Genomic DNA, 27,073 nt, shown 5'->3' on the forward strand with positions numbered 1-27,073 from the left:
ATTATTGGGTCAATTTCTGGATATTTGAGTAGGGTTTGTGGTTTCAATGTTAATATTGGGTCCATATTAAACTCCCTGATTTTGCTGGGTTGTACAGAGGGCATCCTTGTACTTGGGAACGCACTGCACTATTTTGTTTTTAATTTTTTTAATGTTTTATTCATTTTCTGAGAGAGCGAGAGAGAGAACAGGGGAGGGGCAGAGAGAGAGAGGGAGACACAGAATCCAAAGCAGGCTCCACGGCCTTGAGCCTGATGTGGGGCTTGAACTCATGAACCATGAGATCATGACCTGAGCTGTAGTCAGACTGAGCCACCCAGGCGCCCCATTGCAGTTGCACTATTAAGGGGGCTATAGGACGTCATAACTGGCAAAAAATATTAACTGTCAAAAGTTATTAACAAGTAGGGAATCTGAACTTGATGTACAATTGCTGTAATTTTTATGTACATTTGAAATTACTTCACAAAAAAGGAACAGATCATTCATTAGAATGATGGAAATTGATTGTACTATGTATTATTCTATTTCGTGTTAGAAGCAATGAAAAAATACTGGTAACTCCATAAACCCTAATTCTTACTAGTTGGGTTATATTAGTGGTTTATAGAGCCGAGAAGCTATCCTACTGACTCTTTCCAAGTGTTTTTTCTTAAAAATTGTGATCAAGTTGATAGATTTTTACTAGGGTTTTTCCTGAGATATAATTGGGACTTACAGAATAAAAGGCTGGTTGTTACTTTACTTTATTCACTGGATGGATTTGGTGAGTAGTTTTTGGGCATCAATTCCTGTATCTCACTTCTCACCATGACCAAAAAAAAAAAAAAAAAAAAAAAAAGGTTTTTTTGTTCATGCTTAGAAAACATTGTTATTAGATTTGCAATTCATGAGAAGTTCTAAGGACATAAACTATATAGTAATTCTTTTGGCAGTATATTTGCTACTACAGTTTTAATATTCAAACATAAAACTACCAAGTTTATGTTGTTGATATTGCAGTATAAGAGAGAGATAATAAATATCTTCGTATATGTATTAGAAATCATATCACCGATGGCCACAGAAGCTGAGAAGAGAGTGCAGAACTGGGGGGTAATCCTCGGTAGGTAGGAACATAGAAAATAGAATGTCAAATATATTTGTTGCTGGCCCAGGGAAATGAGCCATTAGGGCAAACTCATGTGTCTAAGGGTAGAACTAGAATGCTAAACAGTCACAGGTAGATAAGATGGTCAGGAAATAGCATGTTGCAGATGCAGTGCATGGGAATTTAGGGGGAAGGAGGACTTAGACACTACTATGCAAGTCCTGTAGCCCACATAGGTCCTGTGTGGGCGAGCCAGCAGCTAAGGTTTTTGTTGCAGGGGACAGGGGGACGTGGGAGTGAAATACACAGGAAAAGCAAAAGAGATGCTAATAGGAATCAGATAAAATTTAAAAAGATAAAAATGAGGGGTGGTTGAGCGTCTGACTCTTGATTTTTGGCTCAGGTCATGATTCCAAGGTCGTGTGGTCTATCCCCAAGTCAGGCTCTGCACTGAGCATGGAGCCTGCTTGAGTTCTCTCTCCCTCTGACCCTTTTCCCTGACTGCATGCTCTCTCTTAAAAAAACAAAAACAAAAACAAACAAAAAAAAAAAGGAGGACTTGGAGGAGGAGGAGGTATTAATGGAAGAACAAACAAAAGTAGGTATGTTGAAAAATGGATCCAGAATAATTATTACTGTGGGAGGAGGACATAGTATCACTGCATTGAACTTCTGCCAACAGCCAGCATTTGCTGAGGGCTTATTACATGCCTGGTACTGTTCTAAGTGCTTGCCTTATTCCTCCAGCATAGAGTTAACATTTGAGGGCATGGAGACATGAATAATTAGGCAGCTTCTGAACCTGAGGTTCATTTACAGGCATATTGACTATTGATGACAATACCACATAGAAAACATAGGATTCCACCATGATTTGGTATGTTTGGTAGGAGAAGTAAAGGCAGTTTCACTTGCTCCTTATGTTAAATTCATCTACCTTGAGTTATTCATTAAGCTGTGACATAATTTACAGTATTGCCTTCAGAGAATGACCTTATCACACCAATCGAAAAGAAACTACTACTATAATTAAAGTGTGGGCAAAATAATGTAGGATTTTTTTAAACCATACAACTGAAATTACAGTTGTTACTGATCAATTAATGAGGCGATAATTAAAGAGAAACTAGTCAACCTGGCTGATTGTAGACCAGTACCTAAAATTTGTTTTGCAATTCACATCCTTTGAGATATATTTAATTACATTTATAACACATGCATATTTAATATAATCCTTTGTGACAGATTAACAGATCTTCACCATCATTATGTTTAATCCTTTTTGATGTTTTTGTCATTATTACATATCTCTTTGGGACAGAAATAAAAGACTGTTTCCAAGGTGATAGTGATAAAGAAGAAACTTATGAAAAATGGTTGTCTCCTTTTGTTTTCAGAAAGCAAGCATCTCATCTCCTCCATGGAAGGGCAGTAGAGGTATCACAACTATATTTTGGAATAATATTTTAGGAAATAGGTGAGCAGGATAAAGAATATCTACCCCTTTTTTAATGCTAACTTAAAAAAATAACGTTTTATTTATTTTGAGAGGAGAGCACAAGCAGGGGAGGGGCAGAGAGAGAGGGAGAGAGAGAATCCCAAACAGAGATGTCAGCAGACTGTCAGTGCAGAGTGCTATGTAGGGCCCAGTCTCACCAACCATGAGATCATGACCTGAGTTGAAATCAAGAGTCAGATGCTTAACTGACTGAGCCGCCCAGGCACCCCATGAATACCTACATTTTTTCTGTCATTTTAAGATCTGTATTAAGATTTGCTATACTTCCTACTAAAATGTTAGGAATCGTTATTATAATTGAATAAAAATGTTTGAGTTATTTTTCATGTTTTACCTGAGAAGTTAACATTGAAGCAAGTAACTTAGCAAAGTTATGAGATCTAAATTTTAGGAGAATTAATATGCTTCTTATTGGCAACATATTCAGAATTTTTTTAGAAACCTTAGTTGTGTTTCATATGTTCAGCAGCACTGTATGTAGGAGTCAGTGAACTATAATGATGGTAGATGATGGTAATATCCCAGTGTAATTAACTGCATGGCCTACAGATTCCTTTGTTATTGGGGAGTGTTGGATATACTTCATTGATTTAATATACAGTGAATAACCGTATTTTTGTTAGCAGTAATTATGAGATAAGAACTAAAAAGAATCAGTAAACATCTTTAGAATAGTCTTTGAAGGTACAAATAAGCAGTGAGTGTTTGCTACATACAAGGATTGTACCTTAATATTTAGATTACATGTGTTACTTTTGCTTTTGACGTGTGGATTTCAGTGAGATACTCTGAGAATTGCAAGATAATGGCTTCTCTTGCCTACATAATTTATATGGTTCTTTAATTTCCTTATATGTGCAGGAACAGGAGGAGAGGGTTGAATTGGAATATATTTTTCTAGGATCTTTTCCAGCCTGATAGTCAAATCAGAAAACCACAGATCTTTTTCCACATTTCGTGCAGACTCGTAATTTTTAAGATATGCTATGAAAGCCTATTAACTAGGCAGACACTAGTCATTCCTTTCTGATAATTAGTTATAGTGTGATCAACAAATCTTTTTTATCCTTCATACTGCCTTCAGAAACAGAAACAAAATATATAATTGAAGTCTTTTTTAAAGAGTGGAATGAATACCTTGATTTTTATCTGACATCTAATTCTGCACAATGCTAATCTTAACATTTGATGACAAAAAAGCATTTAAAATTTGTGTATAACAGAATAGAAGAATTGTATGGTGAATCAGACACACTTTTTATAGCCTGTATCTTTCCCAATTTTTATTATTTTTGGAAAAAAATTTTGGCAAATATTTTGTTTTGTAAGTTTTACATTCCTACTATTGAAAAAATGTGTTTAACAGGTGCCTACTGCAATAGAAGCTATAATATTTGTGTCATGAGGCACCTCTGAGGAAGTGCTTTTTTTTTTGTTTTGTTTTTTAATGGCAAAGGATGTAAGTAATCTCTCTCAAATGTCAAATTAATTTTGGGTGTGTACTTTCTTTTTTCCCCTATGATTACGTAGATAGGAAAACTGAAATGTTCCAAACAACTCATGGAAAATATTCCACATCAACATTATTTGTACCATAAATGCAGTTAAATGCTTTTAATGGAATACAAAGTTACCAGCAGATTGTTAAATATGAGAAGATACTTTGTTGAAATAGGAAGGAAATCATGTTTTGGAGTGATGTTTTAAACATCATAAATATTCTTATGAACAATTTAACTAATCCTCTGTAGGTGGGGGAAACTTTGCAGAAAACAGTGTGTGTTAAAATGCATTTCATGAATTCTATCTACCATAGCCTTGCTTTGTTTAATTTGATCTTAAAATATCAATATATTTTTAAAGCTTATTTATTTATTTTGAGAGAGAGCGTGAGCAGGGGAGGGGCAGAGAGAGCAGAGGTGGGGATGGGGTAGGGACAGAGGATCCCAAGCAGGCTTCTTGCTGCCAGTGCAGAGCCAGACGCAGGGCTTGAACTCATGAAACTGTGAGATCATAACCTGAGCCGAAACCAAGAGTCGTATGCTTAACTGACTGAGCCATCCAGGTGCCCCAAACTATAGATACTTTAAATAGAATGTAATCTTTAAATGATTCCAGAACACTGAGACATATGATGTTCTCATACTCAAGATTGCAGTATTACACATCTTTTTTGAAGTTTGCACTTTTCAAAAGCTGGCAGGACCTTTATTTGGTCATTCTCACTCTCTTTTTATTTCCCCTTTCTCTCTGATTTTGTACATGATCAGCTTTATGTTTACAAGAAACTATTCTGCACTATAGTGAGGGAACCAATCGGGGGGGGGGGGGGGGGTGGTGGAAGGCTGACTTGTGTGTTGGAGGGGGGGGGGGGGGGGGGGGGGGGGGGGGCTTGTGGAAGACTGACTAGTCTGTTGCAGGAGCCCAGGTGAGAGGCAGTGGCAGGTGCAGGTAAGGTGGTTGTGTGAGGATGGAGGGAAGTGGGGCTGTTTGAAAGCCTCTCCAGTCATCCATGCTCTTCGATATGATCTCTCCTCTTCCTCTCAACCCTTTCCATGGTAGCCTCTGTATCTCTTGCTTTGTTATCAACAAACTGCCCTGTATCTCCAGACATTCTTGGAACATTCTGCCACTTACTTGCCTTCACAGAAACCTGGTGGTTTTTCTTCCATACCACATGCACCTCTGAGGTGGGAAGCGAGACTGTTTTTTTCCCCTAGTACCATTCTAGACCACAGTCCCCTCCTTCTTAGAAAATCCTTGTTCTTTGAAGTTCTCATCACCTGGCTTCATCACTACCTCCCCTCTGTCTTGGCAACCTCTAAGTTCCTTTCCCTGCATTTGAAGGCTAGCAACTAGTTTATGGTCTCTCTGCCTCAATACAACCATTAGTCCTTTTAGTTTCTCTCCATCCATTGATCCTACCTCTGTTTTTCCATCCTTCATCCAGCTTAGATACCCTGGCCGTAGTAATTCGCTTGCAAATACCCTTAATTTCCTCAACCCCTTTAATTCTTCCATCATTCCTAAACTTGGATGAACCCATCCACCCACCTTCTTAATGCCTGCATCAGGCAAAGTACATGAGCGTTGCTGGGCAAAACCACATGCCAAGGGCAGATTCATATCATTCCATGTGCATATTGCCCACTGTGGCTGAGCAGCCGACACCAGGTGGCAGTTGTGCTGTTTTTCTGATAAACTCATCCCTCTCCTTTTTCTTTAGTGACCTCTGTGTTTCATGACCTCTGTATTCATACTTTTCACTTTCCTTCTCCAGTTAATACTATTCCTGAGTATCCCACTTATCCCCACTGCCAAGAATCTAGTCCTGGTCACCATTTTCTTTTTTGCTTCATCTGACTCATTCTTCAAGCTGTAGCCAGACTGATCTTTAAAAATAAAAATTGATGGTGTTACTCTCCCATTGGAATCCTTTAGTGCTTCCCACTGCTCCTCCTCTATCTGGGTACTATGCTCACCTTTGTTTTCTGTGCCCCACACACTGATTTCATATGAACCAAGCTCTTTCTTGCCTCTGGGATTTTCTTTTTACGTGAGATTCCCTCTGGGATATTTCCTCTGGATAGTCCTACCCACCTACACACTCACTCACTGCTACCAACTGATTTCTACTCACTTTTCAGCTCTTAGCTTAAAGATCACCTCCTTTGAGTGCTCTTCCTTCCTGAAGAGTAATAAGAATTAAGAAGAGAGTATACAATTGCTGAAGATTTGTGGCCTTTCAGAATATAGTTTTAGCAGCCAGATTGTAGAAGGTTAATGGAAAAAGTTACATGGTAGGAAATTGGGAGCAGAGTACTTGCTCTAGAACTTGTCAGAGAAAAGGAGAGAAGTTTGGTGGTTCAAGTGGGTCAAGTACACATCTGTGAAAATGTGGAAGTCCTGTATGTGCTTGAAGGTGGAGAGAAAGCAGCTGGTATGTGAGATCTCAGTAAAGGAAAGAAAATAGTTGATGATGCTAAAAAATAAGAGAACTTATGTCTTGTGGCTTCAATTTTGGTAAAGCAAAGAGGAGGTCATCTGCCAAAAGTGTGGGTCAGAATTAATATGATAATTAATGTAAATTTGGTGCACTTGAGTCCTAGGTCTGTTTACTCTAAAAACATGAAATCTTTATGTCTGAATTAGTGTTTCTAAACTGAGATTTGGCGTCTTTGGGTTGCTTTTTATTTTTATTTTTATTTATTTTTAATGTTTTTATTTATTTTTGAGAGAGAGAGAGAGACAGAGCATGAGCAGGCCAGGAGCAGAGAGAGAGGGAGACACAGAACCCGAAGCAGGCTCCAGGCTCTGAGCTGTCAGCACAGAGCCCGACGTGGGGCTCGAACTCACAGACTGTGAGATCATGACCTGAGCTGAAGTCAGACGCCCAACCGACTGAGCCACCCAGGCACCCCTTGGGTTGTTTTTTAAATAGAGTTTTAAAATAATTTAGAATATTCTAGTGTTTTCATAGTGCTAGAACATTTCCACAATATTATCTGCCTTGAAAGGTGTGAAATTTTATTTGAGCCTCAGAGTATTATGTCATTTGTCATTTTACACTTGGTCTATTTGTTTTTTTAATACCCACACCGAATTTGACTTAATTTGTTAGCTTTTGTTTGTCAAAGGAAAGATCTTAAAACCTTCCAACCCCAAACGTAGGTACTCAAGCAAAACAAAATCCCTTTCTAATTATTAGAATTTGCCATGTCTGAAATTAACTGTGTAAATGTATCTTAAAAAAAGAACTTTGCAACCATAAAACCATAGAATTTTAGCCTCAAAGAGATCTTCAGCATTGCTCCTTCAGGTCCCTCATTTTCAGATAAGGAAGAGTTGATACAGAGACAATGTCCAAAATACACTGTACAATTGGGTTTGGTAGATGAAATCCATAAATTTATGACCAGAGAAATTGAAATGAGTATTGCTATGTTAACTAAAATGAAGTTTTAAAAAAGCAGCTACTATGTGTTACGTGCCTGTTAGTGAAAGGTATAAAGTAAATATTGACTTTATGGTGCTATGAGAGAGGAAAAATAGGCCCTTATCCTTCTCCTCACTTTTAAAGTTTTTAGTATATAATATACATAAAGAGGAAAACTTAAAAATATGAATAGATTTGCAGTAAAAAGCAAGCCTCCTTTCTATCTCTGTCCTTCAACCCCTCCCACTCCTCTTATATATTTGTCTAGAGATATTCTTTACATTAAAAAAAATAATAAAACCACACACTTCGAAGGGTTTTTTTTCTTAACAAATGATAGCACACTGTATATGCTATTCTGTATTTTCTTGGGAAAATTTCATATCAATATATAGATATGCCCTTTTTTAAAGAAAGGGTTCTAAGTTCTCTTATAGGCTACAAGATGTGTTTCTATGATATAAGGACATCTTGGCTGGGTATAAAATTGGGGGCAACATTTTCTTTTTTAGTACTTATACCACACTGCTCTGTGGTCTTATATCTCAATTTTGCCCTCGAACAATTAGGCTGACCTGATGTTTTTCCTTACTTGTGCGTGATTTCTTATTTTTGCCTAAGTAACACATAAAACATTCTTTATCTTTAAAGTTCCATAAACAGCAGAATTCTACAAATTTAAGGTTTTATTTAGTTTGAAAAGTTTTACCCTATCGTATCTTTGAATTTACATTTATTCGTTTTTCTTCTTAAGCTTTTCTGAAAAAGTATTTTGTATATTCTTTGGATCCCATTTCTCCCTCCTTCATATCTGTTGTCTTCTCTATAAATTGTTTTTATATTGCTAGTCTTTTCTGTTTTATATGATTTCTCCATGCCCTTATCTTTCTTTTTAGTCACATTGATTCTATTTTTGGTTGCTTCTTAAAGTAGCTTTTATCTCTATAATGTTATTTTTCTCTTCATTTTTTTGCTGAGTTCTTCCAGCTTGATTTTCATTTCCTTCTGTTGTTGTATGATCTCTTCTTTGAACCTTTGTTTTTCTTCTTTGAGCTCATTTTTTAAAAGAGGAGTCAGGTTTCCTACAGTCGTCTTTGAGACTTTGCAGAATTATTTATCTGAACTCTTCCTGTGTTTCTTCAAGTGGTTCTTCTTGTGTTATAATGCTCTTAATTTACCTTTTCCTCTTGATAAAAGTATGTTCTGCAAACTGTATGCAAAGATGCAGTATTGGTTATTTTCTGATCATCATTTATGTGCAGTGGGGTAGGTGGTTGGGTCTAAGTATGGACAGCCCACGGCTTTTCCTTTAATTAGGCTTATAATACCCTCTCATCAAATCTGTTATTTCCATTGTCCTAGATTTCACTTCCCATTAGTTTTTGGCATAGGGTGGGTTCTTTATGTCAGCTTCTCGGTGTTGTAACAGTGAAATGCCACTTCCACCCCATATCTGCAGCTTTAGTCCCCCTTGGCTAAAGAATTACGCATAAACTGTGTACATAGCACAGTAACAAGAATTCTTCAGTCTGTTCCTGTATTTCTATGGTATTAAAATGTACAAATTTCCTGCTTCTCCTAGTAGCTTATAAGTATAAGCCATTGAGATTTCACTCATCTGATGATAGCATCAATAGAATCCTTGCATCTGCTGTTCCGAATTATGCTTCTTGGTGAAATCCGTTTGTGGCTGGAGGCCTGAGAAGGCTGGTGGTGGTTTTCAGCATGTTCTTTTCCCTCATTTAAAGTTTATAGATGTGTTTCATAGTTTATGATTTGGAGCTTTGACAGCTTCCTTGTTTCAGTTGTATAGTAACATTTCAAAATTATGCTCATTACTTCCCAGATGTACAAGGAAATGTCGTTTCTGTATGTCTGTCGCATGTACTCTTTCTCATAAGCCCTCTACCTTTACTAAGGGGGGGAGAGGGAGGAAACACTTGGTAATAAATAAGATCTTGGGCTCCTTTGGTTTAAGCAGTATCTTTCAGAAACTGTGGTATTTCAGGTTTCTTTTCCTTCCAGGTTCCACTGAGGCATGGAGTTAGGTGCAGGTAAAAGGGGCCTTTGGGTATGTGGTTGGACTCACTCATAACTATTGAGGTAAGGAGGAGAGCTCAGACCCAGACTGTCTTTACTAGGCTTTGCTGTAAGGATCTGGACTGGGTACTGGCAGGCGATGATTCATCCTCTTTGGCATTGAAGAGGCCTCTGTACCCATAGTCCTGGGTACTGTTTGCCTGCAGTCATGGAGTCCCTTGTACTATGTTGTCTTTATCTTGACCCAGACTTTGTTATCTCACTAAGATAGGTAGAAACTTCTGGATTCCTATCATGATGTGCTTGGGTCATCTTTCCAGGTTCTTCCTCAATCAGTGCTGTGCTGTTGCTTCATAAGCCACATTAGGATTGCTGTGACACTAAGTACTGGGCTTTAGTAGAAGCCTGCAGCTTTCCCTAGACTATATCCCAGAAGTAGATCTCCAGCCCAGATATTTTTAGGGTACCTGATACCTGTCAGAATATTTTCATCCATCTGTCTCCATTCCCTGTCACCTATTCCCAAGGACCCATGCAAAAGGAAATGGGGAGGTCTCGGATTTCTGATATCTGCATCTTCCCTCTGTATCTTTCCTTCATGTAATCCACAGGGACTTGAAAAGGCCTCCCCCCCCAGCCCCCCATGTTTCTATCTGGAAGGAACTTTCCTTCTATTCTTCTTTCCAAGTTAACATTCACATCCACTCATCCAATAGCAGAGGATGCAGGGAAAGAAATTAATTTATCAGTAAAGGAAGATAAAGGTAGTTCAGAAATACCACTTTCATTTTTCTCCCTCTGCTTTTGTTTTTAGAAAGTCAGATTTATTGAGGTATAATTAATATAAAATTTAGTCTTTAATTGTATGGTTTTATTGAGTTTTGACAAATCTATGTAGTTATATTATTACCACCAAAATCAAGATTTAAAACATTTCTGTCACCCCAGAAAGTTCCCTCATGCCCTTTGCCAGTCAAACTCATCTTCATACCCATATCACCTAGCAACTGCTGACCTGATTTCTGCCTTTTCCAGAATGTTCTATAGATGGAATCATACTCATGTACTTTTTTCTTTTTTTTTTTAAGGGGGAATCTCACTCCTCCCCTTTATTTATTTATTTATTTGTGTATTTATTTTTTGAGGGAGAGAGAGCACGCGCGTGCGTGCGCAAGTGGGGGAGGGGCAGAGAAAGAGGGCGAGAAAGAATCCCAAGCAGGCTCCAAGCTCAATTCGGAGCCTGATGCAGGGCTCGATCTCACAATCTATGAGATCGTGATCTGAGCCTAAATCAAGAGTTTGACAGTTAACTGACTGAGCCACCTGGGTGCCCCCATTCTCATGTTCTATTATATCCTTTTTTACCGGCCTCCTTTCACTTAGCATAGTGCTTTTGAGATGCTTAGTGCTAATTTTCTGTTGTGTGGATATACCATATTTGTCCATGAATTAGTTCATTGGACTTTTGGGGGTTTTCCAGTTTGAGGCTGATGTAAACATTTTGCTGTATGTATTCTATCATAAACAAGCTTCTGTGAACATTCACGAACAGGTCTTTGTGTGTATGTATCATTACTTTTCTGGGGTTTTCTAAAGCAGGCCTCCCATTTAGCATTCCCACCAGCAATGTATGAAACCTGCTTCACAGGTTTGCCAGCGCTTGGTATTATCAGTACTTTTCATTTTATCCATTCTAGTGGGTGTGTAGCCCTATTTCATATAGTTTTGGTTTTTTCCTAATGACCAACCCGTTATGTGCTTGTGTCACCCATCTGTCTTTCCTGATGAAGTCTCTGGTCAAATCTCTTGCCCATTTTTAAAGAAATTCAGTTGGTTTTCTTATTGAGTTGAAAAAGAGAATTCTTGGGGTGCCTGTGTGGCTTGGTTGGTTAAGCCTACGACTTTGGCTTAGGTCATGATCTCACGGTTCATGAATTTGAGCCTCACATCAGGCACTCTGATGTCAGTGCAGAACCCACTTGGGATCCTCTGTCTCCCTCTGTCTCTGCTCTCTCTCTCTCTCTCTCTCTCAAAACTAAATAAACATGAAAAAAAAAAAAAGAATTCTTTGTAGATTTTGAATTCAAGTGCTTTATCAGATATATTTTTTGCAAATATTTTCTCCCAACTTGTGGCTCAGGTTTTCTTTTCTTAACAGTGTCTTTCAAACAGAAATTTATAATTTTGGATGAAGTCTAATTCACCTATTTTTTCTTGCAAGATTAGTATTTTTTGTGTCCTAAGAAATCTTTGCCTGGACCAAGGTTATAAAGATTTTATCTCTTTGTTATCTAGAAGTTTTGTAGTTTTAGGTTTTACCTTTAGTTTTCATTGTTTTGAGTTGATTTTTTTTTTAATGTTGTGTTATCGAGGTTGGGATTTATTTTTTTGAATGTGGATGTTTATTGTTTTAGGACTATTTATTCACAAATTATGCTTTCCCCATTTAATATTTTGGCACTTTTTTTTTAAATCAATTAATCATTTATGTATGGGTCTCTGAACTCTCATTTCATTCTATTCTTACACCAGATCTTGTTTACTCTAGGTTAATGGGAAGTCTTGAAGTCAAATGGCATGAGTTCTCCAAATTTGTTACTTTTCAAAATTATCTTTACTATTTTATATCCTTTGCTTTTCTCTCTGTATATTTTGGAATCAGCTACCAAAACAAAAAAAAGCCTGCTGGGATATTGATTGGAATTACATTGAATATATATATGAGTTTGGAAGAGAACTTCTATCTTGATAATACTGAAACTTTTCTAATTCATGAACATGGTATATATATATATATATATATATATATATATCTCCATTTTTTAGGTCTAATTCTTTAATTTCTCACAGAATATTGCTTCTGACTTTTGAAAAAGTAAAACCTCTCCCTTCTGTTTTCATTTGTTACTTATTTTTCCACAGCTTTTTTGAGATATACTTCACTTTAGTCATTTAAATTGTACAATTAAGTGGCTTGTAGTATATTCCCAGAGCTGTGTAACCATCACTACAGTCAATTTTAGAACATGTTCATCATATCAAATAAGAAAGCCAATGCCCCACTGCTGTTACCCCTCAATCCTTCCATCCATCCCCACACCCCTAGCTCAAGGCAACCACCAATTTATTTTCTGTTGGTATGGACTTTTCTGGACATTTCATTATAAATGGAACTATATAATTTGTGATCCTCTGTGACTGGCTTTTCAGTTAGCATGTTTTCAAGATTCATCCATGTAGTAGCATGTATCAGCATTTCATTCCTTTTTATTATCAAATGATATTCTGTTATATGGATATGCCGCATTTTGTTTAACCAGTCATAAAATAGTTTACTTTAGGCTGTGGTAAAGTGGTTCCTCTTCTGCATGATTTGAGTATGTTAGGTTATTTTCTCTGAGAACCCCTAAAGATGACAATTACAGTTTCATTCTGTCACCCCTATTGACTTAAAATTAGTATCAAATACAAATTGTAAATGCCTGTCATTAAAAAAATCTTTCCTTACAGCCTCTAACTTTCCATTTTAACAAATAAAACTTTTATAATTGAACACTGACCTTTTTTAACCTTTTAAATTTAGGAATCATGTCAAAGCAAATATTTTTCTCAGTTTTAAAAGGTATTTTTAGCACTTAATATTTGTAAAACTATCTTTTGGGAGCTTCTTTTGGAACTCTTCCATTACATAAGGAGATATTTAATTCAGGAAGAAGTGCTAAATAGATTATTTTATTTTTTTAATGTTTTATTTATTTTTGAGAAAGAGAGTGAGAGTGGGGGAGGGGCACAGAGAGAGAGGGAGACCCAGAATCTGAAACAGGCTCCAGTCTCTGAGCTGTCAGCGCAGAGCTGGATGTAGGACTCGAACTTGGGAATGACAAGATCATGACCTAGGTCAAAGTCAGACGCTTAACCGACTGAGCCACCCAGGGCAGTTAATGGCTAATTATCTAAATAGATAATTTTAAAATGTTGCTCTTCTCAAAACTATAGTCTTTCTGCTTCACAGATCTTTATCACCTACTTTTTAATAGTACATAATTTATGAGATAGCATGATATCTGACCTTATTTTTAAAACCCATTTAAGGAAAGTGGAACCATTAGAAACAGGAAAAGGGAAAAAATGTTTAGGACCTACTATAGTAGGAATATCGGTAGAGACTGTTTTATGTTAATTTTTTAAATATTACAGCAACCTGACAGCTCAGATCCTGGAGCCTGCTTCATATTCTCTCTCTCTCTCTCTCTCTCTCTCTCTCTCTCTCTCCCTCTCCTGCTTGCACTCTGTCTCTCTCTCTCTCAAAACTAAATAAACATTAAAAAATTAAAAAAAATATTACAGCACCCTTTCAGATAGAGTTTTACCGTATTATAGTTTGGCAGCTAAAGTTCAGACAGGTTAAATACTCCAGCGTGGTAAGCAGCTCTAACTTAGTCAAATAGTAATGTCAGGTGAGACCCAAGCTGTCGTTCCTTCTTCCCAGTTACTGAAATGTGCTGTATGGACCTGAAGGCTCCTGAACCCAGAAACAAGCAAGTGCATAATGTATGTCCAGCTGACATTTCATTATGTAGCCAATAGCATGTCTTTGCTTCTAGACTGTATGACCACACTATTGTGGAAATAAACAGAAAGTCTGTATAGATGTATATGGATACATTTATTCTTCTAAATAATATCTGTGTGTCTTTTATTATAATAAGTATCTTTTAAGAGAATTGAGAGAGAGGGGGAATTGTTAGGGATCTTGTGTCTTGACTTTGCTACAGTTTTATTTTGAAACTTAAATATCCCTTCCTTATGTGGTTTACTGTGGATGTAATACTGTTATTTTCTCTTAGCTCTCCCATACAAGACTTAGGGAATCAGTGAGTGAAGGAAAGAAAGAAACTAACAGTACTTTTTATTTTAGCTTTGCTTGTTTTCTCTTTTATATTATTTATTTGGAAATTAGAATTTTTCTCTTAAAAGTATCTGTTTTAAAAGATATGGGTTTTTTTTTTTTGTTTTTTTTTTTTTTTTTTTTTGGCATCTTCATAAGTGATGACTTGGTGAAATTAGTCATTTAAGATTGACAAAAATATGACAACTTTTGCAAAGTTCAAATGGACTTTTAATATTCAACACCAAAGAATTTTGCCTAATTAAAGCTTCTGTTTAATTAAAATCACAATGCACAGTCCTTCATTAAAATTAACACAGGAAAAGTTCTTTCTTGGTCCTTGGAGAGGATATTATATGCAAGCCCTGATGTGTGGGTTGCAAAATGTCACTGGAATTTATATGCATTACTTGTCTAATTGCAGTAAATGTAGCATGTCCAGATAGGTTTAGAGTGAGAAGGCTGTTTGTTACTTACTGGAAATCACTGGAAACCTCAGTACCCAGAGGCAGCTGTGCCCAGGTCCTTCACCTCTCCCCAGAGACAGCTAAGAAGACTCCTGTTGGACCCTGTCTCTCATGGCGGGAGCAGTAAACATGACAGGCTGTTGGGAGCCATCTGTTTAAAGTGGCTGCTGCTTTGTATGTGGCAGTGAACTTGAGATCAGTTTTCTGTCTTTCTTCATGGTAACAGTCTTATTTGGTGTCACAACAGGTGGAAGTTGATGGGTTGAAACTAAATGTGACCAGCACGTGGAACCTGGCTTCACCCTTATTGTCTGTCAGCGTTGATGGCACTCCGAGGACGGTGCAGGTAAATGTTCTGAAGATTTACTTTGAGGGGTCCGTCAAGTCCAAAATCCTTACCAGCACCTGGGTGGTTAACACTGACAGAAGTGGCTGGGAGAGGCTGCATTTTATCCTGTCTCATACATGCCATAGTTGAAAACATTGTTTCGTTCTTGAGGGGATCTTGAAGCAAGTCTTATTCTGAGGAATGGATGTTTTCTTTTTTTCAGGCAATCCAGGAGTGTCAGTGTATTTACTGTTGTACACAGAGCATCCTGCGTGTTTTTCTAAAAACATGGGAAGATAGCATTTTTGTTGCCATTGTGGGTTTTTAGTTATAAAATATGACTTTGTTACCTTCCTTTTCTGTGTGACTGAGATTGTGTACTGTTCGATCAGCAGAAATGTGAGCTGTTCAGATGGACTTGCCAGAACACCTTGATGCCTTTTAAAAATTCAGTGATCTTAACATGTTAACCTTTCTTTTCCCTGCAAAATACAATCTCTTACATTGAGGAAATGACTTGAAATCCAGAGTTGACTGAATATTCTTTGCTATCGGTGGCTTCCGTATTGAAGTAGAAGCTACAAAGGGAGGTGCTGCCAGAGTTCCTGCAGCTCACCTCCTAGTTGAGGGGGAGGGTTCCAGGGAAAACAAAACAAAGAACTCCACGTAACATGTGACGATCACATGCAGATAAAAATCCAGACCCCCACCCCCACCCCACAGTATTAAACGCTCATTCTTTTTGTTGTTGTTTTTTACAAAAATATTTTTGTGTTTCCTTAACTTGATTTTACACAGGAAACTGATTTTTAAAACCTAGAGAAGTCAACAGAATCACAGATCAAGACTTCTCTATACCAGATTCACATATATCTCTATTAGAGACAGAGGTAGTCTAGAAACTTCCTGGTAAATATTTAATGACTAAACTAATTTATAAGCCAGGCTTAACTGGTAGATTATCTTTATGGTTCTAACAAACATTGAATGTTCAGGACCGAGTCTTATATTTTGGCTTTGGTTTTCTGGCTTGCCCCAGTATATTTATTCTCTCATATTTTCTTTCATATTCTCATTATGAGGTGAAATACTTTGAGACCCTTGGAAAAAATATCACTGCATAATTTCACACTTCCAAAAACATGGTTTTGTGATATTTGTTTATGTATAATAGAATATGCTCTGCCCTGAATGTGCTGTGGCCAGGCAGCATTTTCTGGTCAGGGGACATAATATGACCTGCCAGTAGAGAGATACAAATTCCTACTACCCAAATTAGTGTATCATATTTTCAGCTTCCTTCTCAATGACTGTGTAGATAGGTAGCCTGATGGCACTTTTATATGTAGAGTTTCTAGCTAAATTAATACTGGATATGTATTTAGAATAATTCCCAGAAATATTTTCCCTATCATAGGGATACTGTTCAGTAAATCCTTGTCATTCTTGTAAGTTCTTTGCTTAAAAAAAAAAAAAAAAAATTAGGGGCTTCTGGGTGGCTCAGTTGGTTAAACGTCTGACTTCAGCTCAGGTCATGATCTCACTGTTAGTGAGTTCGAGCCCTGTGTTGGGCTCTGTGCTGACAGCTGAGAGCCTGGAGCCTGCTTCCGATTCTGTGTCTCCCTCTCTCTCTGCCCCTCCCCTACTCATGCTCTGTCTCTTTCTCTCTCTCAAAAATAAATATAAATTAAAAAAAATTAATGTGAAATAAATGACCCCTCACGCAGACCCCCCTGACTCTGGAGAAGGGTGTTGCATCTAGTTAAGTACCATTTCATCAGAAGGAAATAAATTCATTCAGAGAGGTAAATGGTAGACTGGATAAAAACCAAACAAACTCATTGACCTAAAAAATGCTGAGGAAAGTTTTCCTTTCCAGAATAGATGGATTTTATTCACTCTTTATGGACATTAACATTCACTGTTGACTCTCTTTGTCTCTATAACGTGGTTCCCATGAAATTAATAACATAATGAGGGTAAGTAATACACAGTACTTACTGTGTATCAGGCACAGTTCTGAATGCATTTCATGTATTCATATCATCTTCACAGCAACTGTATGAAGTGGGTACTATTATTTATACTTTTGTATATGAGGCAACTGAGGCTCAGAGAAAAGTAAGTGACCTCAAGGACACGAGGCTGATAGGAGGTAGAGCCAGGCAGGCTTGCTGTAGGACCTGTGCTGTTAAGCATTACACTTCACTGAGGCAAGCTAAGCAACTTCTCTGTGGTTACAAAGCTAGGAAGAAGCTAAGCAGAAATTTGAACCCTGGCACTGGGACCCCAGAGTGTGAGCTTCTAACCTTCTAACCACTGTGCTATATAGTACTTTTTGATTGTCTCCATCAGAGTTCTTCAGATAATAATGTACCTTTCCTTCATGCTTTAAGCCAATATGTTCAAACTTAGGTGTGCTTCAGAATCACCTGGAAGGCTTGTTAAAACTCAGATGGTTGGACCCACCCCAGAGTTTACTCCCACTTAGTAGGCCTGGGCTAAGTGTGCATTTCTAGTAAGTTCCCAGGTAATGCTGATGCTGCTACTCTGGGGAAAGCAGTCTGAGAACCATTGCTTTAAACCCTTGCAATCAGAGAATAAGCTGGGTGTGAGGAGCAAAAGTGAAGTGAGTAGGAGCCAGGTCATTGGAAGCCTTGCTAATTACATAATGAGGCCACTGCTTCACCCTTGGCCGGTGGGACTCGTGGACGAGTGTTCACAAACGAAGTGATGCTGTGGAGAGGATTGGGAGTTTAGGAAGAGCTTGGTTCAAGTTGCATTGTGGAGACAGGAAGGGAGGAGAATGAGACTGGACACGAAGAGAGAAATTAGGATGCATTTCAGAAACAGAGGAGGGAAATCATGTTGTCTCAGAATGTTAGCTGTTCAGAACATTGTGTGGGGAAGGGATTTGAAATGACAGGAGAATGAATGATGGCTTCACAGTGTTCTTGGTGGATTTCCCCTCCACCTGCCTTAAGCCTGGGCAGACCTTCAAGATTTGTGCCCAACTCCCTTTTCTCTGTGCTGACTTCTTGGGCTGAGTTCCTCAAGACTTCAGCTCAATACCTTCAAATAGATAGCTTTGAAAATGTGGCTATGAGTTTCAAAGAAGAACTAGGATGGATATTATCACAGATGATTTTCAAGTGATTTTACAGTAATAATGGCTGGAGGTTTTTTTCCCCCCTAGATTTTTGTGCCTGCATTTAAACTTTTTTTTATTAAGTATTTTATATACACAAATATGTATTGATCTATATAAAATCTAAAGAAAAACACAACAAAAACATTACTTACCATCTGGATTAAAAAAGGAAAAAAAAATTACCAATATTACTGACTTTCCTCTGCATTCCCCCTTACTTAAAATCCTTCCTCCTGCCCCAAGAGATAACCACAATCCCAGTTTTTAAATGTATCTCTCCCTTCCTTTTCTTTAAGGATGTTATATATACGTACAACTGTAAACAGTATATTGTATAGCACCATATTTCTGTGTGCTTCTGTGAGTTGCTTTCTCCTTCAGCATTAGGTTTGTGAGATTGATCATCTGGATGTATGTAGTTTTATTTATTTCCATGCTATGTAAGTCCTATTAATATACCACAATTTATTCTTTCTCCCCTAAGTAGATATTTGTGTTACTTATTTTGTTTTTAGAACAAACACTGCTTCTCTGAACATTTCTATGTTTCCTCTTGAAATCGTTTCTCCAAGGAGTATGCCAGCCAATAGAACAGTTGGCTTGTAAGGACCATGCATTCTTAATCCTACACAGTAATGCCAAATGGTTTTTCCTGTATGGCTGTACTAATGTATATGTCTACCAACATATAAAGCCTGGAGCCTGCTTCTGATTCTGTGTCTCCCTCTCTCTCTGCCCCTCCCCTGCTCATGCTCTGTCTCTCTCTCAAAAATAAATATAAATTAAAAAAAATTAATGTGAAATAAATGACCCCTCACGCAGACCAACAGTGCTGCTGCTATCAATAACATGAATAATAATAAAACCTTATTGTATATTTACTATGTTAGGCACTGACTCTCCTATAATACCTCATCTGTATCAAAGTATTTAATCCTCACACCAATCTAGTGTACTAGTATTACCGTGCATTTTGAGGTTAGGGAAACTTGAGGCCTATAGAAACTAAATTGCTCACCCAAGGCATTCTGCTAATAAATGGAGGAGCCAAGATTTGAACCCAGGAATCTGTTCCTTTAACAATTTTGCTTCACATCCTAGGTAACCCTTGATATCCAGACTACTTATCTTTTTGTGGTTTTAATGTATAATAGGTTGGTAATGACAATGAGCATTTTAAAAATATATTTATTGTCAGTCCTGTTTTCCTTTCTGCAAACTGCCTGTTCATGGCTTTTGCCCATTTTTTCTTTTTATTGGAGCATTCATCTTTTACTTAATGATTCATAAAAGTTCATATTTTGTGAATCCCGATCCTCTGTTAGTGGCTCATGTAGTAATTCTGTGTTTAACCTTTTTAAAGAACCACTGTGCTGTTTTCTACAGCAGCTGCACCATTTTACATTTCTACAGTAATGCAGAAGGATTCCAATTTCTGCACCTTTTCACCAGCACTTGTTCTTTTCTGGTGGTTTTATTGTTCTTTTATAAAGTTACCCTAATGGGTGTGAAGTGGTAGTACCTCATTGTAGAACAAAATTTATTTAGATAGTTATTGAGAAAACATTCTGAGTACTTCCTAATATTTGTCTTTCTTTTTATCTGTTTTACCACATAACTGCTTTGCTGCACAAATGAAACTTTGTCAGGGCAAATAGAAGGAACTTTTGTTTGTTTGTTTGTTTTGGTTTATTTTTTGAGAGGGAGAGAGAACAAGCAGGGGAGGGGCAGAGAAAGAGGGAGAGTGAGAATCCCAAGTAGGCTCTGTACTGTCAGCACAAAACCCAGTGTGGGGCTCGAATTCACAAACCGTGAGATCATGACCTGAGCTGAAATCAAGAGTTTGAGGCTTAACCTACTGAGCCACTCAGGCACCCCCAATAAAAGGAACTTTTTTACAACTCTTCTTTTAAACGCACTTTCTCATCTTATTCTTTCCTCCCCTGCATAAAATCACATACAGTTCTCAGTTGTATAGTTGCTACCAGGGAATAGGCAAGCAGTATTCTGTTTGGGAGAGGAAGTGTTTAAAAGTCTAGTTCAGGGGCACCTGGGTGGCTCATTTGGTTTAGTATCTGACTTCAGCTCAGGTCGTGATCTTGTGGTTTGTGAGTTTGAGCCCTGTGTCGGGCTCTCTAATGTCAGTACAGAGCCTGCTTCAGATCCTCTGCCCCCTCTTTCTTTGTCCCTCCCCTGCTCATTCTCTCTCTCAAAAAAATAAACATTTAAAAAAATAAATAAAAATCTAGTTCATTGTAATGTCAAAACTGTTAAAACCTCTCCTCCTGAACTCATTTCCACCTCAGACAGAAATTTTATAGGGAAAATGAGAGTGTTGCTTTCTTCCCTCTTGCTTTATATCCTCTCTCACTTCTTGTTTGCCATCTGAGGTCTGTCCAAAGTTTCAGTCTGGGGTAAAGAAGAGAGGAACATGGCAGGAAGAACTAGGTTGACCTAGGCTAATGTAACCTGGCACTCGTTACTTTGGAGGCATGTCAAACATCCAAAGTTGGACACTTGGCTGGTGTCCTCAAGGACACTTTTGTGGATTTGGGGGAATTTCTCACCTGTAGAACCCTTAAAGTCTGCTCTGTCTTTCCCAGCTGTCTTTAGCCTCCTGATTCCCATCCCTCTAGATATTTCTGTTGAGCAGGTTCTCTCATAACGACTCAGCCTTAGTCTTTTCTGTACAATCCACGTCTAGACCACAAGGAATAGTTACAAATCGATGCCTCACCATACTCTTCTCTTCCTGTTTTGTCACTAAAACAATTGCTGATCTTACCTAGATACCCCTCAAAATCCAGGAGATACATGGAAAACCAAGGGATTCTCATAAAATCCCTTTCACATAGCTTAAAATGTTCAACCTTGAGTTCTTAGCTTAAGAATTTAACTTCAAACAATTTTTAAATTTCTTTCATATTCTCTTGAGGTGGGAGTTGGGCAATTGTTGGTTTTGTGGTTTCCTAGCATGTTCTACTTGGTGTAGCCAGTCTAGTACACCAGTCTACTTTTGTGTAGCCAGTCTTATTCAAGAATATGTGAGTACTTAGCACCTATTTTATTTTAATTTAATTTTATTTATTTTTGAGAGAGAGAGTGTGGGGGAGAGAATCCAAGGCAGGCTCCGTGCTGTTAGCACAGAGCCCAATGTGGGGCTTGAACCCACAAACCATGAGATCATGACCTAAGCTGAAGTCAGATGCTTAACTGACTGAGCCACCCAGGTCCCCCTCTGTTTAGTTTTATTATTGAATCCCTGTGACTACGTGAAAAGTAGCAGTTAATGACTTCATCTGATTAAATGATAAAGTAGTTGGGGAGGAAGCATACCTTTGCTTTAAGAGTTAGCTCCCTATTCATCCAGTCAAATCTAATCATATCACATTATCTTTTGACTTTCCTGGCTTTCCTTGGTAAGCCTCAGGAACTTGATATTATCTATTAATTCCTTTAAAAAAATTGTATTTTGGCATGTACTCTCATTTGGAAAATGAATTTGATAGGTTACTAACTTCCTTTAATCAGAATTTTCAGTTTTGATTTGACCTTCAATTCCCACCGCCATACTGAGTTCCTGGCACATGTGAAGAACGGCTCATTAGCTGGAGGAAAGGATGAGTGGATGAATACATGGATAGTTATCTTGCATTTTATAATTTCAGAAATAAATCTGTCTTATCTATACTTTTAAGATTTAGATTTTATTTCTTCTAAGACTTTATCAAACTAAGCTTTGTTCATAGGATAGCCTTCTTAGCTGTTTTATCAATTCTCTTTAGTTCTTTACTTTCCAACATTTGCAGAATCTGTACTCTTAGATAACATGGCAGCTTGATCCCCATGGATATGGAATGACATAGTATTTGTGAGTTCAAAGACAAACGAGGGCTCCCAAGGGTCTGCCCACAAAAGTATCATGCTTACCAAGTGAGTTTCTTTCCAATCAAGCAAACATCTTTCCTATTTTCCTAAGCTGTTTAAGGCCAACAGTACCACCTGTTGATAGGTATCTATAGGTATAGTAAAGGTTCACCTCAGACTGTTCCTGATTTCCCCTGTCTCTATGAGGGGAATGCGAACATTGGCACATTGCTTGAGCTGTATCTTACCCAGCATCACTAATAACCCATTGTTCAGTTAAGTCTGCTGTACAAGCTCTTACTTCAGTTACCCACGCGGCTGCTTTTTCTCTTCTGATGTTTAGAAAATCCTATTTTTGGACAGAAGTTCTAATCATTATTAATAGCTTTAAGTATATAGCTAGTGATGCACGTATCCAAAAGGAGGAAGAGGAGGTCCTGTATTTTGAAATGAAGTAATTTATGCTGAAGAATCAAGGATATAAGCATTAAAAAACTCTTGGAGATACTTATAGGTCCTCTAGAATTTTTATAGGTTTTTAATCTATTTCTTCATCTAATAAGTAAGCCAAGTTTTCCTCAAAGAACATCATTCAAGGGAAATAAAATGATAGCATTTCATAATTCTCTTTTTTCTTATATTGGGTATGTACCAGTGTTTTCCTACTAGTTCCCCATTGTAGATGTAGAGTCCGTCAGTAATAATGTTTATAAAGTAGATCTTAATGGTATAATCTGAGGACCTACAATCATTTCTCATTTTGACTATGGGAAGATAAAGTCTCATTAGTATGAGAGTAATTCCAAATCTCTAGTAATTCCAAATTACTGATTTAAAAAATTATAGAGTGAAGCAGCATTGTCCAATAAAATTTGTTAAGCCATATATGCAATTTTAAATTTCTTAGTAGCCACATCAAGAAAGTAAAAACAAGTGAGATTCATTTCACTAATCCATTTTGTTTAACTCCATATATCCAAAATGTTAGCGTTTCAACATGAAATAATCTAAAGAAAATTATTAATGTGATATCAGAAACAGCACCTATGCCTGAAATACGTATGCTAATATACCAATAATATCTTAAGCAACAGAATGATGAATGTGAAATGTGGCCCTACCAGAATGTTGTGTGTAAAGAAAAATAGGTTCCACAGCTTCTGTATTTAAATTACTTAATATTAATTAAAATGGAAAATGTAGTTTCTCACTTGCACTGGTCACATTCCAGGTCCCCAGTAGCCAAGTGTGGCTAGCAGTTACGGGTTAGATGGGTCACAAAACTTTTCCTAAATGAGAGTGCTCATAGAAGACAAAATGTACTGGTTTTTATGCACTCCCCTGTGTGTCCACCGCAGTTTTGGTTTTTATCATTTAAAATTAAGAGGAGATGAACTAACTTCATTTTTTAAACAGGAGACAAATTTCTTCTCTAGTTGACAACCTTTTCACCTTTTAACTTAGAAGTTTAGCAAAATTTAGGACTGTTTTTAATAAGCGGAATGATATCCTGCCTGCAGCATACAATTAAGTGTTGAAACAAAAGATACGTGGTGTTCTGCACATGTTGAACTCACTGTATTTTCTCCATACGCCGTAGCATCTCGTAGTGTGGAACATGCTGATCAAATAGAACTTTTTTTTTTTTTAAATTTCTGTGAATATACTCTCTTCCTATAAAGCATTCTTTTTAACCTCCAAAGAAGCTCTTCAGTTTTACTTTGAACAACTCACATAGTCTTCCGTTTCTTACAGTGTAATTTGTCTGGGATTTAATGTGTTGTTTCTCGTTAGCATTTTACATACAAGATTTTTCGTTTTGCGTAGTCGCGTTGTTTGAACATTTGCGAGCAGAGCTGCCGACTAACTGGTATTGGCCTGTTTCTTTGTGTGGCATGATTTCTTCTCTCCACCTGCTCACAGCAGGTTGTCTACAGGCCTGAAGAGGAGCTAAATACTTTTGAAAATGTCTTGAGATCCCGCTAAGGTCTAACAATCTCTGCGTTTGTGTGATGTGAAGCTATTCATGATGTACCTTTGAAGGCTTTTTTTTTTTTTTAATTTCTCATATTCTTGCTTAAATATTTTCAAGAGAAGATAAATTTATGATAAAGAACAGGAGAAAGCTGACTGCAGCACTAGCACATTCTACATTGAATAGGTCATTGATACTCAACTAAGTGGAACTAATTTTCTATGTTAAAGCAGACACATTTGGAATAGTGTCACACGAATGTCATGTTATTTACTACAGAATGCCAGATTAAATGGATTATTTGTGAATTGATTGCAGTGTTAAATAGATTACATGACATGATAACTTAAAATGCTCAGTGGGCCTGTGTAATACAGAATATGATATAAGCACATGAACCTGAAGGAACGGCTCTAATTGTGTTCGCAGATTGAATAACTATCTGTGGTACGTGTGCTTGCAAATGCTTGTGCAGAGTTTGAATAGAATTTAAAATTTTAAGCTTAACTTTCTTTTTTCAAAGAAAATGAATTGATCCTCGTACCTCTTTGAGTAAGGAAAGTTAAAAATAAGCTGTTTTCTTTTTTTGTTTTTTTTAGATGAAAGTAACAACCTCTGGGAACAAACTTGGGTTACAATAAATGTGTAAATGTATACAGATGCTATATAAATGAATATAGATGCTAAAGTAAATATTTTAATGATATTTTAATTAGAAAATTAAATGAAGGGGCTTCCTTGTTTGCTTATACTTTGCCAGTACCAAAAAAAGTGGATTTGGAAGTGATCACCTTATGTTTTTAGTCCCAAAATAAATGTTTTCCATGGGTTTTAGATGTTTCTCCCCATCCCCTTAGAAGTAATTAGCTGTTATTTTGTACTATACACATGTGATTACTCTAGAGTTACCAAATGTAATATGGAACCATCTATTTAGGATGTATAGGATATATAAATATATAACCTAGAATAAGTGGAGGTTGGTATTTTTTTTCCAAAGAAGTAGGAAATAAGAGAGTAATTATTAACCATCTCCTTTTCACACTCCTGAAAACATCAATTACAGTTACACATCTTAGAAACAAGCCTGCCAGGAGAACAGAAATAACTCCTTTCACTATGCTTCAAAAAATTTAATCACAATTTAACAGCTGGGATGTATTTACAACTATAATTTAAAATATTAATTTTGACACATTTACCTGCTTTTGAAATGTAGTCTTAGAAGCTTAGTGTTTTTTTGTTTTGTTTTGGTTTGGTTTGGGTTTTTTGTTTGTTTGTTGTGTGTGTGTGTGTGTGTGTGTGTGTGTGTGTGTGTGTGTTTTGTCTCTAGTGGCATTATGATTTGGAGTTGCTTTTAAATATTTACTATAATGGGAAAATGTTCTGAATCTTCCCCCACTCCCCTCACGTATTCTTTTTCTCCTCTACTGTCTGTTTACTAGAAAATTATATTTTAGTAGCTGCCAGAAGAAGAGAATTTTCAATAGTATAAACACTGATTGTAGTAAATGTGGAAAATAATACAGGCAGCCACACTGGAGACCGATAAGACAAATCCCTCAGTAATGGCCTTTACAACATATTATCATGTTGGAAATCAGTGAGGGGAAAAGAAAACTATTACTATTTCTTCCTCTTACCGTTCAGTGAGATTACTTTTAAAGGTGAAATTGCTTCTGATTTTATTATACCAGGGAGATATTTTTGGAACATTTATTATTTTGTGAATGTTTTGCCTTTTTTGAGTGAACAAACAGCCTTGCTAATTTGTATGAATTTGGTTCTCACAAATGTTGAAGTCATTTTGATAATCAGTCTTCTTAAATATTCTTTTCTTTAAAGAAACAAAAAGGTGTGTATTTTGTAAATGTTGGAGCAGAGTATCAATATAAGAACAGAAGGAAATTTTTATCTAGCTATGAAGTACCACTTAAAATAGGAGAAGGGATAAAATAAAAACTTGGAGAAAGTATTTTAATAGGGATGGAATATATTTCATGAAAATAAAAGTCTTAATTTTTATTTTATTCTACTTTTTGTTATTAGCTAATCAAATGGTCCGTTCCTATTTGTTTTGGCATGCCTCAGACTGTTTGTAAGGTCTGATACTTTGTTCTTGGTGAACTCTAAAACCTAATTGTCTTAATTGTAAACTGTGGGAAAATTCTATATTCCTGTTTTGTGTACAGAGATCAGTCTCGGTGTGGATGAAATTTTTTTTCCCTGTGTTTCATTTTATCAGTCCTTGTTGCTGAGCTGTATCAGATTTGGGTACTTCTTTTTTCTCTCTCTTCCTCCTGTCATTGTCCCCCTCACAACATGTACAACATTTGCTACAGGGGGATGTAGATACCAAACATGTAAACACATAAATAACGTAATTAGTGTACTAAGAAGGTCGATAAAGGCTCTGAAACAGGATCATTCACAGAAAGTATGTAGAGGAGGTAGGGTGGTTAGAAAGTCATTTCCTGGAGCACCTGGGTGGCTCAGTCAGTTAAGTCTGACTTTGCCTCAGGTCATGATCTCGGCAGTTTGTGAGTTCAAGCACCATGTCAGGCTCTGTGCTGACAGCTCAGAGCCTAGAGCCTGATTCAGATTCTGTGTCTCCCTCTCTCTCTGCCCCTCCCCTGCACACTATTCTTCTCTCAAAAATAAATAAACATTAAAAATTTTTTTAGAAAGGAAAAAAAGTAAGAAAGTTTCTGAATAGCTAACATTGAGTGAAGACCTTTGAGGACAAGGGGGGCAACCATGCAAAAATGAAAAGTGTGAAAGTCCCAAGTAGCAGAAATGGTAAATGCAAAGG

The 27,073-nt window shown here is 37.1% G+C and overlaps 1 protein-coding gene across 5 annotated transcripts in view; it reads left to right on the forward strand.

Moving 5' to 3' along the window:
* Nucleotides 1–27,073, forward strand: part of PCCA (propionyl-CoA carboxylase subunit alpha) — a 483,211-nt gene that overhangs the window by 373,415 nt on the left and 82,723 nt on the right. For 4 of the 5 annotated variants that reach the window (XM_049647162.1, XM_049647160.1, XM_049647161.1 and 1 more), the window contains one exon: nucleotides 15,188–15,286. In XM_049647162.1, the coding sequence (XP_049503119.1) occupies nucleotides 15,188–15,286 (99 nt within the window). Of the gene's footprint in view, nucleotides 1–15,187; nucleotides 15,287–15,491; nucleotides 16,901–27,073 lie in introns of those variants that run through there. The other variant, XM_049647163.1, reaches the window with a different exon arrangement.

The sequence above is a fragment of the Panthera uncia genome (genome assembly GCF_023721935.1).
Source record: "Panthera uncia isolate 11264 chromosome A1 unlocalized genomic scaffold, Puncia_PCG_1.0 HiC_scaffold_16, whole genome shotgun sequence".
In the NCBI taxonomy this organism is placed as follows: domain Eukaryota; kingdom Metazoa; phylum Chordata; class Mammalia; order Carnivora; family Felidae; genus Panthera; species Panthera uncia.